General features: G+C 39.1%; 1 protein-coding gene across 1 annotated transcript in view; it reads right to left on the bottom strand.

The window, feature by feature from the left end:
* Nucleotides 1-8,082: 8,082 nt before the first annotated feature.
* The window catches only part of SHANK2 (SH3 and multiple ankyrin repeat domains 2), a 297,119-nt gene continuing 292,801 nt past the window's right edge, over nucleotides 8,083-12,400 (bottom strand). The window contains 1 exon segment of the mRNA XM_050334887.1: nucleotides 8,083-12,324. Coding sequence (XP_050190844.1) covers nucleotides 11,751-12,324 — 574 coding nt within the window. The 3' untranslated portion in view covers nucleotides 8,083-11,750.

Raw genomic sequence — 12,400 nt, 5'->3', positions numbered from 1 at the left:
TGCATGGAATATTCTGTGTGTTTTTAAATTGCTTTGGTAGTTCACCTTGTCTCAAGCTTATCTGGGACTGGTTTTGCTACAAGGAATTGTATTTCCTATGGAGAGCTGTGGTGAAGGCACCTATTTCCTTCTAGGTTGCTGCTGCCTTCCTCAAAAACCCAATTGCTTTGTCTTTTAATCCTTCTCCCACATGGAAATATTTAGATCAAAATTAGACTTCGGGTGAACTTAAAGAAGAGATGCTTTTTAAAATCTTTTCTTAAATATCTTAGCATCAAGCTCAGTTTTGTCTTTTGTATTGTGTGCCTGTTACTTCTGCTAGAAATCCCAGTGAGTTGTGGTTTTGGTGGGAAGAGTTGCTCCTGGCTTTTGGGAATACTGGTGGCAACAGGACACTGAAAACACAGCCTTCACTTACAGTCAAATAAACGTTTGCATCGCTTTAAAGCTGTTTTGTTCTTGTTCATGACAGGGTAGGTGCTTCCCAAGGCTTTGCTTCTGTAAGCCTTGGCATCAGAAAGGTGTCCTGCCATGCTGTCCATATTTTACAGTTTCTCATCCTCAGCTTCTCTGAGAATCTGGTACCCCAAGGAAAGAAAATCCAAACAGCCTTTTCCTAATCATTCATTAGTGTTACTAATTAACAGGAAACCCAAAGCTTCAGCCCTCACTGCCACAAGTCCCAAAATACAGAGGGAGAGCAGATAACTTGAAAACATATAATTGCCTCACCTAATGGAGAAAACTTCATCTCTAAACCAGTAATCTCACTATCATAGCATGGCAAGATGTTCTATCTCGATTGAGATAATATCTTGGCAAGCATATTTAGGTATCAGCATTATGAATGTGCTATTGCCACTAGGAGATTAGGAGCCAAGTCTTGAACTTTTAGGATCACTCAAATTTATCAGCAGTAGTTGCTCAAGTTATCCAAACCACTTGCTGCTGGAATAAAAGCCACCCCAAACTATCAGCATTTCCCATCAGCAGGGCTGGCTCAGTCCTTGTGGGTAACTAAATGCAAGCAATAGGCAAGGCCATTAATTTCTGTTAATGGATGTCTTAACTGATTCTTGTCTGACTTTGGGTGAGCCATTTACTTTCCTGGCACCTTGAATTTATCATGTTACTGCTTAATGCAGTCCTGTTGTTGCTGGGGTTCAGCTGACAGGAGGCAGCAGCAAGACCGATTTTATTCACTGCCTAATCAATTGATTTTACACTTCTGAGCATCATTCTTCTAAATTACAATTAAGCACATAGTAGGAACAATCAATGAAGTATTTTTATATAAATATTTTATAGTATTTCATTTGCCTATTTCTGTAATAATTGCTAGCAACAATAAACAGAGAAAGACATAATTTGAAAAGCTCTTACATGGGAGGTGGAGAAATTCTCACTCGTGAGATACCCTTGACTGTTCCACATTGATGGTAGCTGTCAGGTTTTAATTTAACTAGATTTTCCACAGCAGGAACAACCGGGTTTTTAATTTTAACCAATGAAGAGGAGCAGAGGCAGGAGAAATTACCAGGAAATATCCTCTGAAGAGGTGGTTTGTCAAATAAAATGCACACCAGCAAATTTTTACCTTGCATATGGTCTGTGCATCCTCTGCATTTTTTTTCCCTGTGCCAATCAACCTTCCAGCTTCAATCATCTCAGCATATTCTAGTTTTTAGGTGCCTTTTCTATCAAGTAGAATAAATGCTAGTTACCAAGGATATTTATCTGAAGCCCTTACTTTCAGATGAGAGCTTTTGCAAATGCAGACCTAGAGCCACCTATGATTTTTTTTGAGACCCTTCAGTCTATAATAGAGACTTTCAAAGTGCAACCCAGGGTTGTTAAATACTGCACCACCAAGTCAATTCCTGGTGGTATGAGGTTCAAGAACTGCTGTTTCGTGTAGTCAATATTCACCTTGCTGCAGGCTTTCTGTGTTAGAGATTCTGGCTGCAATAATACAGACGTCCATATCCAAGTATCAACAGGATGCCAAGAATGTGGTGCTTAATTTATACTAAATTTGAAAGAAGCTTCTTCAAATTCCCCTCACGTTGAGCCCATTGCTTCTCCCTTGATTTACAGAAGCTGCTCTAAAGTTACTTGGCAAAGGAGGAATTGATATATTAGTCCATGGAAAGAGGAAAGAAGCAAAAATCGATCTCAGCCATGCAATGCTAAGTGTCCAGAGCACTGCCTTGGATGGCTTCCAGACAGGGAATTTGAATTGATCAAAATAGCTTTACTTGACACATTTGTCCTAGGAGCTGGGACATAAAAAGGGGCAATACATCTTCAGCTGTCTGGGGAGTGCCTTGCATGCAGCAGGGGAACCCTAAAAAGAGGTGCCTGGTGGTCTAATACAGCTTGCCACAAAACCAGGGTTTGATGGCCTTGTGGAGTCACACAAAATTGATTAAAAAATTACTTTTAAGTAGCCAAAAAAAAAAAAAAAAATCAGCTCTTTCAGCTATTTCCATTATCCAAGGCCACTGAAAATGGGGCTCTGCCTGCAGGGAATGGAATTTCAAGTACCCTCTTGTATTTGAAATGGCTAAAGAGATTGTGGCACTTCGGAATTAAAAATACCTTCTTGTTAGCCTTCAGAGCAGGCATGGGGCCAATCTGCTTCACTAAGGCTCCAAAAATCACACAGTCAGATGCCTTCACCTCTCCTCTTTCTGCAAAGAAAGGAGGCTGACCAAGTCACAATCAGAGAGCTGAAGGGTGGGTTTTGGTGTCCTTGTCCTCCCAGCTGTAATTGCTGCTCAGCTCGAAGCCCAGGGGATGCCTACAGCTATTCTGGCTGACATAAACTTCTAGCAGAACTCCCACCATAAAGCAATATGATGGCCCTCAGAGAGTTGGGCTTACATGACTTCCCAGGTCAGCATTTTCAGTTTCAAATTCCAGATTTTGGTTTCTAGAAGTTTCAGGCAGAGCAGCAAAAGTGTAAAACAGTCAGAGATGCTGGAAATTGAAAGCTAAAGAAGATTCCATAATTCTTCAGACAGCAAAATCCATTGCGAGAGCAGGAGTCCTAAATGAAGAATAAACATCAGGCTAATGGCAAGTCAGGAGCTGGGGCACTACTGAGAATTGGATTTTCTTTTAAAAGGTTTGTAAGGCCTACAAAAGCTTTGGAGAAACTATGCAATTTACTTTCTTGCCTACACAGTGCAGTAATTATTACTACCAGTAATTATTGGCCTTTTCTTTGAAAGTAAAGCATGTGACAAACTAAACTTCAGGTAGGTCAGCAAAAGTACAAAGACACTCTTAAAATAGTCCCGGGCTTTTTGTTGAATCTTGGACAGGAATCAGCATTTGCTCAGACTTTGGAAGAGAGGGAGCTGTTCTCTGCCAGATCCAGAGCGGAGCCAGAGCCCCGGTGCAGCTCTTTTTTTCATGGAAGGTTCATCCTCTCAACCACCACTAACAGAGCTCTTGTATTTCAAGGTGAACCACAAAGAGCCAAGTCACCCTAAATAAAACAAAGTCAAGTGCTTTATTATGCAATGTCAGCCAACATTTCCTTGCCTGCCATGCTGAGGAATGGCAGGAGAGATTAGTTCTGCAGCCAGGTGCTGTTTCCCAGGTGTTTGTCATCTTCTCCTTGCCCCATCTCACTCCCTCACTGATTTTCTTCAGCAGTGTGTGTTCATTTACCTCTACAGTGACAGGTGATGACATACTCATTTACATTTTTGCTTTTTCTATTAATAGTATTGCTGTTACTCAAACAGCCCTTGCCACTGACCTGTCCACATCACAGCCTGTTACGTGTTTGTAGCTTTATGCTCAAATTCAATCATGACTTAAATTATTTAGAATTATTAAATTATTTAATGGTGCTTGGGGACATGGTTTAGTGGTGGGCTTGGCAGTGCTGGGGCAATGGTTGAATTTGGTCTTAGAGGGCTTTTCCAGCCTAAGCCATTCTGGGATTATTCCCAGGCACACAAAGTGCTATTACCATTTCTCCCATGCTATTCCTTGTAGGACACTACACCACAGCTCCATTCTTCTCACTGTCAGGATTTTCTCCCAGATTCCCTCCTGAATTCATCCCCAATCAGTGAAATGTTCCAGCGCCAACGTTCCTTTTAGTTACAATCCCTCTGCTGGCAGCTCACCCACTCATGTGAGTGGGAAAAGCAGACATCTCATTTCAGCCTCCTATTTGCTTGGTTAAATAGACCCAGTCATTCCAAACCCTGCTGCAGCCCCCACTCCCAGATCCTACAGCACAGCAGCTGGTTCCCACACCTCTCCTACTGGAACCCGCCTGGATGAGCTCCTGTGAACACCCTCCAGCCCACTCACACTAATAGGGCCTTATTTCTTCTGCAAAATGCCTTTTTCATGGCTGTGTGTTTGTCTTGATCAAGACAAAGTTTTCTTTTCTGTCCCCTCCAACAGTCCTGTGGCTTCATGGATAAATTCTCTGCTTGTACAAGAAAATATTCCCTCTTCCCACTGCACTGGTCTTTCAAGTGTATCATCGATCTTCCCTGTGAATAAACCAGCCTCTTCACCAGCACAAACGGTATTAGCTCTACAATTAGTGACTTATCTTTAAAGTAGCTTGCACCAAAGTGGTACCAGAACACGGGTTTGAATGAAACCATTTGCAGAAATGCCAGACTAAAAGGTAAGGTGTGCAAATGATCTGCTTTGAATGCACACAGAGGTGAGGAAGTCGTCTCTGAGGGAAAAATTCTTCCATAAAATTGTTAAATAGCTTCTGGAAGTCACCTACCCCTGGCTGGGTCTTCTCTGTGATGCAGAAAATTGGCATTATTAGAGATCTCAAATGGTCTCCGAGGAAATGTACAGCGTAACATCTGTTCCTGGGGCACTTAAAGTCTTACAGGTGAGGTAACCAGACCTACAGATTGTTGCATACATTAAAACTAACACCCAGTGCTTTGACAAGAAGGAAAATTGCTGAGACAGAGTAAATGTCTCATATATATATATATAAAAATATATTTATATATGATATAAATCCAATTTGACTATGTCCAGATAAAAAAAGAAGTGATTTTTGTTCATCTTTCAACACTGTGTGTGAAAAGGAAATGGTAAGTAATAACTATATCAATAAAAAATAAGTAAATGATAAGTAAATTTCATCTTAGACCCCTTTCTGTCTGATCTCCTCTAATGAGAAACTTGGAGCTGCACCAACAACATCAAAGGACAAATGAATGACATGTATTACAGTAGTTCCTCTCTGAGTATTTTCTAGGGGCAGGTTGGGTGGGATGTTTGGCCATGTTTGGCCATTCCCAAAACTCGGCTGGGAATCCTTTACATCGTGGTAATGAGGCAACACTTCCCTCGGGATTTTTAAGAACATCCTTAAGGCAAAGGGATCCAAGGTTTCGGAAGGCTGTGCATGGAGAGGTGACCTCCTCTTCCCAAACCTCAGCTTAAACTATTCCAAGGCTTTTTTTGTTTCCTAGAAGTTACAAGTAATCACTTTAAATTGCTTTTAAGAAAGCTGGGAGATTAGAGACAATTAGATAATGGGAAAATATGAGTGGAAAATAACCCATTAAAACATGAATTAGATTTTGACATTTCTGTATATTGTATTCTCTTCAGATTTCCAGAGCAAACAGGTACACGGTGACATTGATTCCAATACATTTTTAAGCACATGCAACACTGCTGTCCTATTTGTACAGTAATTTCTAATGCTGCCCAAAAACCTTTACATTGAAAGCATACAAGAACTCACACACACGTGCATGTATTCCTCCCAGCATCAGTCCTGAGGAAAAAAACTCAAATTTTACTGGAGAAACCAAACTCTGCAAGTACCTCTGGGAAAATAAACCCCCTTTGTGTTCTGAACTGCTTCCTGATATAAAGGCCTCGCTCTCTTTTGCAGTTCGGAGCTAAACGAGCTGCTGTTCATCAGATTGCAATGTCAGGAATTGGTCAAAACAGTCCGAGATTTACAGTACTGGAGACAAAAAAACATATTCCCAATAAAAAACGTGCTGGATGCAGATGAAGGATCACATGGAGATGCTCACATTCAAAACATAAAACGGAGGAAACAGAAGCACACATAGACTAGAAAACACATTTACAGCTCTTTAAAGACTTCTCGTTCATGTATAATTCGTGTGATTATACGGTCAGCCTTTTTATGACTCACATATGGAGGCCAACCTAAATAATAATACAAAAATCTTCTGAAATTATTTCTCATAGAAAGAATGACAGTTGTTGAAAAGAAAGAAATATTGTAAAAGCTCTTATATTGCTCTGAGACAATGTCCATCAGACTCCATCCACTAGATGTCAGTGGTATAGAACCAGTTTGGTGCAGATTTAACAGCCTTAAGTCCACTCGGTTTATTTAGTATTGTTACCTCGTCTGTGAAACACAGCACGTGTCAACTACACCAATAACCAAGTATTTATGGCAATAAACAACCTAAAAATAACAGTCTCATTTCACTCTCCCCCCATTTACTTGATTTGAATAGAAGGCTTAAAATCAGGCTTGTCATGCCAAAAAATGTAGCAAAATAAGACATAAACCAATTAAGTTCATCTGTTTTTCCTAATGCAGCAACACAAACTGCTCCCTCCAAACCCCAGCACTGCACACTCTGTCAGGTACTAAAGCACCTTGAAGATAAAGCTTTTTTATGTTAAATACAGTGTAGCTGATCCAGGTTGGAAATTATAAGGCACACACAATTTTGGTTTTGTTTTGTTTTGTTTTTTTTTTAAACACACATTCCCAAGTATTGTTACAATCGTGGTATTCTGGATGGCCCATCAAAGGACAAAAGGAATGAAAGTTCACAAAACGCAGAAAAAATACAGGAAAAAAATTCAGAAAAATGCCCAAAGCAAAGAATAAAACAGAACATAACACATTGATACAATGTACACAAGGACAGCAATGATCAACTCTTCTCATTTCTTTGGCCAACAAGCAGAGACAAATGATTGCAAATCATTCTTTGTTTTGCACTGTAAATACCTGACTTTATTTAGATACAATGATGTTTAGCACTGGATTGCCACAGTACCTGAAATAAATAAATAAAAAGAACCCCCACAGGCTGATTTTCTTCTGTGTTTTTAACAAAACCAAGCTGCCAAGTGATTGTTGTTGGGAGAATTATGAGAGAAGTAACAGGTAGCTACAAAAATTATGAAGTAGAACAACATCTGAGAAGTGAATAATAGTTAAGGAACATATGAAACCAAATGGTAACAGTTCTAGGCATTTATTCCAATATCTTAGAAAATAAAAATAAAAAATATTCTTCATTGCATCACCATTTAAAGATAGAAAAACAAATTTTTAACTTAAGCCAAAAGATGTGAATTGTTTCCTTATATTTTTTCTTTTTTTTCCATTTGGACTGTATTCCATTTTCCGGATTTCCATTTGGAGCCTTGTTTATTCATAGTAACAAACAGACCCCACTGGTACAGTTTTTAAGTCACAAGATGCACAAAGCTGGACAAGGAGCACTGTTCCCTTTTCTCCTCTGGAAAGCTGCTCTGCCCTACAATATCTCCAGGTCCTCAAAAAGAAAAAAGAAAAAAGAAAAAAGAAAAAAGGAAAAAGAAAAAAGAAAAAAAAAAAAGTAGTATCCCACTTTTCAGTGCCTTTTTAAATTGCAGAACAGCCCCAGAAGAGGACCAGTAGCACTCAGTTCAGGGCATGCATCCCCACCCCACGCTCAGCCAGGACAAAGAACATTCCATGATTATTCCAAATCCACCTTAAGGCAAATAGATATGAAGTTTTCTACCTCTTCCCAAATTTTTTTACTTTCCAAACTTCAATCATGAACCTGAAATTCAGTAAATGAACATTCAGCATAAAAAATGCTTTAACCAAAAAGAAGAAATAAACAGGAAACGCTTTTTCCCAATGATAAATCAATTATTTCCCATTAATTCTACCTACATTTCGTTAAAGCATTTTATGCATTTTCAAAACAAATTGCAAGTTTTTTGGCAACTTTTTTTTTTTAATAAAAATCCAGACAGTGTTCTCTGTTTGCAATCAGAACCACAACCTTAGTGCAATATTATATTTATTTCTTACAGTAATTTTGGTTGCCATACAAGAGTATTAAGGATTGGGGAAAAGTGCAAGTTACAGGAGCTTGATTTTTTTAATCAGTTGAAATAAGAGGAATTAAAGCACAAAAATTACAGCAACATAGATAACGTGAACACAAGTTGTTACACAAACTATAGCGAGAAACATATTAATATCTAGAAAAGAAAAGAAAAAATGTAATGGAAAAACTATCAGTATTTGTGGCTCATACACATAATCATCGCCAGATCGACTGGGTAATGCTTTTTAAGAACTGAGAGAAAAGAAAAAGAAATCACTATTTTTTTATTAACTTAAATACCACAAATAATTAACTTTTTGTGATATGTAAATTCTGTAAATCAACAGTCACATCTAGTCATTTTATAATATATGAATTAAACTTAAAATGTTCTCAGACACCTAGGGCAAGGAGTCTGTGCAGTTATACACAATTTACATCTTGTAAGATTTTGGTATTGTATACACAAATATTACAGAAACTAGGCATGTAAATGCAATTTATTTAAATTACAGTATATAAACAAAAGTTGATCCTAAAACCCAGAATATCATAGACCTCTAACGACTTGTTTTTCACTATCAAAGTAGCATGAAAGAAATGGGTCTTCTCTCCTCCCCCCCAACATTTCCAGACTGGTGAGAACACTCGGAGGGGATGTCGTTATCTGTTACTATTGCTTTCTGTAGCCAAACCATCTCCCAGTTAGAGACCAATTCATCTTGGCAGAGGTGTATTTTAGTGGTGAAAGTAGGTCCTCTCAGGTCTCCTCACCTTCACTTTGTGAGACACCGCGTAAAAAATCAACTCTTTTGTTGGCTCTTTAACCTGTTCAACCTCTTTTCTACTCCTTGCATTGCACCTACTCTTTCAGTACCTGAAAAGATGCATGAGAGCAAGAAACACACCTGTGTAAGAAAGGGATGATGTCAGCTGGAATTTAAAGGGTGTGTCAGCACTTGTTCAACAGAAATTCACCAAGAAGGTTGTGATTCAAAAGCAGCTTAAAAGTCAACTTCTAAATTTTCTATTACTACCATTATTCTCTAATGTATTTCTGGCACATGTTATAGAGGTAATAGCAACGGTACCCAAAGAAACAAAACAAAACCAAACCAACCAAACAAACAAAACAAAAAAAAAATACAAGAGCATGGCATTAATGGTTTATTTACTGAATTCTGTCATATCACCAAATGGAAGACAAAGATGGCTAAATTACCATTTTTTTCACTTCTTAAAGTATGCGATGGCCTCAAGTTGCCTGCATCAACTATCTACGTGGAACTGCCATTTTCTACACCACCTATGGAAAAAGTCAGTACTCTTGGAAGGAAAATGCCTTAGTACTTCTTTTTTTTTATTACAAGGTTCCTTGGAACTTTGAAATACAAATATAGCATAGTAAGAGATGTTAAGTCAAAATATTTGTTCCATAAAGGGGACAGGAGGGTAAATAAGTTGCTTTTTGTGAGTATCCAATGCGTTGGTAACTGTAACCACTTTTGAAGAAATATTCATCCTCCTCTGTAGAAGTTCTAGCAAAGATAGAAAATATAACACAGCTCTGCTGGTTCAGATGCATCCAAATGAGGTTGATTTTAAAAAGGTCAAGACTTTGTAATTATTCCACAGAAATAGTAGTAAACCACAAAAAGTTTTTTTTTGTTTTTTTTTCTTTGTGTTTTTTTTGTTTTGTTTTTGTTTTGTTTTTGTTGTTGTTATTTTTAACTTCCTAGCACTGAAGTGGCACAAAGGCTGCCCAGTAGACCAGCCACTTATTTTCTTAAAATATTGTGCTTATAAACTATCTGTACAACTATTTAAACTTGCAGTAAAGAAAGATATTTAAAATGCTAAACTTTATGTACTCATACTAGGGCTGTTGCAGACCTAATTACACATTTGTTTGTGAGCAAAAAATAATCACAATAAAAAAATTAGAGATAGGCTGGACCATATCAAGGAAAGAAAGTCAGGTACCTTGTAAAATGTAAGAGAACCTGAAAGTATGGTAGGTAGGCAGTTTAGCCATCCACAATCAATTTACCCACCTTGAACATCTTGAATATTCTGTCCATAAAGACCTACAAAACTCACAGATATTCAGAGGTGTTAATTAGAAGGGGAGTCCAAACATGCAGAGAGAGACTTGTTAACTTTAAAATTTATGTCAGAAAAATAAAAGAGAAATTTTTTAAAAAAGTTCTGTGAACCAAATGTGGGTGTTTTTCCTCTGCTGAACTGAAGTCTCCTGGAAAGCTCTCTCTGCCCCCAGCACCCAGCCCTGGTTTCTGGCAGGGTGAACACACCTCTCCTGCCAAAGAAAGGATGGGCAGTGTCCAGCTCCCCACAACACCCAGCCTGTGCCTGTCAAGAATCCAATAGCTGTTAACAGTGATAAAATGAGACATTGGGGCCCTCCCCAAACCTCCTGGGCTCTTGGAACACATGCATCCTGAGACATTCTACACCTCTTTCCATCTTGGCGTCACTCTTTCGCCTTTTTTTTTTTTTTTTTTTTTTAACAAGTTGAAATATTTTGATTTCTCACAGGCTGAATTCCCTCTCTCACTTAAAATACTGGCACTCTTCCCACTGACTTCAATGGGAACATTCATCTGTCTTTTTCCTTGTTTTTTGGTCTGCTGTTGAAAATAACTAAGCACTTACCACTCACTGAATTAAACAGCACCTCTCAGTGCCCAGCATATTTGAGTGTCTGCACGTGACACCACATTTTTCCTGCCTTGTGGAGTTCACTTTGTGACTTAGCAGTGGTTTAGCTGGTTGAAAACTGGTGGTCTCAGGTTCAAACTAGCTTCATTTTGTTGTACCTCTAAGTGTGCATCCCTCCCTGGGTTTAATGCAATATCTGCATTGTCTTACAGGTCAGGTCAATGGAGCATATATTGAACTTGTTCTGCCACCTTGGAAGAGTCCGAAATATAACTGCAGAAATAAAGAAATACCAGGTAAAACAGAGCAAGGTTACCTTTGAACTACTTCCAGCAGAACAACCAGCTTCACTGCCAACAAATAAGAAAGCTAAACCATAAAAAAAAGTAACATGAACTCCTGACTCCTGCACCCGTCTCAGAATCGTGCCTCTGCTCTTAAAATAACTGGGTTTGAATGGTAATGAAGCAACCTGTCCTCTTAAAATGAGCCAAGGACTGGGGAAGGAAGCCTACTCGGAGACTGAAGGTCAAGAAGAGAAAAAAATAAAATTCAATTATTTTTTGTGGGTTTTTTTCTTTTTTTTTTTTTCAATAAAAAAAGCCCTGAAATGTTTGCAATTCAAAATGGAAAGAAAAGCAGTTTGCCACAGTCCCAGCAAAACGCATCAAGAGATAGTATTTTTGAAGTTAACAATCATCTCTCTCTCATATCTCCCCACAACTTAGAAATAAAATGGCCCCACTTCTTTAACATCTTTAGATTTGTGTTTGGGCATGTAGCATACAGTCTGCATCACCTGAGTACCAGGAATTCAACTGTTTTCCCCCTCCCCACCCCCCAGTTTTGCTGGCACTCGCAGACACACAAGGCATTTGGGGTATGTCAGTACCAGCCCATCTCTAGTTATCAACAGAAGTTTGTGAGGCGAAATAGCTATTCTTATCTGTCCAGCAGCTGCTTCAAAGCTCTTTCTATGTTCATTCTGTGCCCAACTCTAGTCACTCCAAGGTCTATCAGATCTTCCTTCTGTAGATTTGGTAAATGTGTGCCATCTATTTCATTGTCCATAAATGTTTCTTTATGTTCACCTAAGTTTAGACTTTCCAACCAATCTGCCACATCTGGTTTAGTCCACAGGTGGACAGGCTTAGTTGTAAAAGGCTTATTTGAGATTGGCTGTTGTAATATTGAGGGAGAAGGAGACCTGCTGCGCCCTGTGGTCAAGCCAAATAAGTCCCCAGAAGGGGGCTGGCTGGGTAGGCTAAATACATCAGACAGAGTTGGAGAAGGAGATGAAGCTGAAGCAGAAGCAGTCAGAGAGGCAGGTATGATGTCTTTATTAATCTCTGTTGGTGAAACCACAGGGCTTGGAGCATGTCTTGCTCCTGAGGTCCTACTGTCATAGTCTGGGGACCTGCTCTGCAGTGTGATCGGCTGGCTGGCTCCTGGTCGGACAGTGAAAGTGATTGTTGTACTTCGTGTACCTGAGACAGTACTCATGACTTCCGTGCTCCTGCAATTGCAAACAGAAAGGGAGAGTTAGATCTGGCAGCCAGCAGCTGCAAGGCTCAACACGTGGTACTTACTGC

Source organism: Myiozetetes cayanensis, unplaced genomic scaffold (genome assembly GCF_022539395.1).
Source record: "Myiozetetes cayanensis isolate MyiCay16 unplaced genomic scaffold, myiCay2020 scf6-25, whole genome shotgun sequence".
Classification (NCBI taxonomy): domain Eukaryota; kingdom Metazoa; phylum Chordata; class Aves; order Passeriformes; family Tyrannidae; genus Myiozetetes; species Myiozetetes cayanensis.
This window is presented reverse-complemented; position numbering and strand designations above follow the sequence as displayed.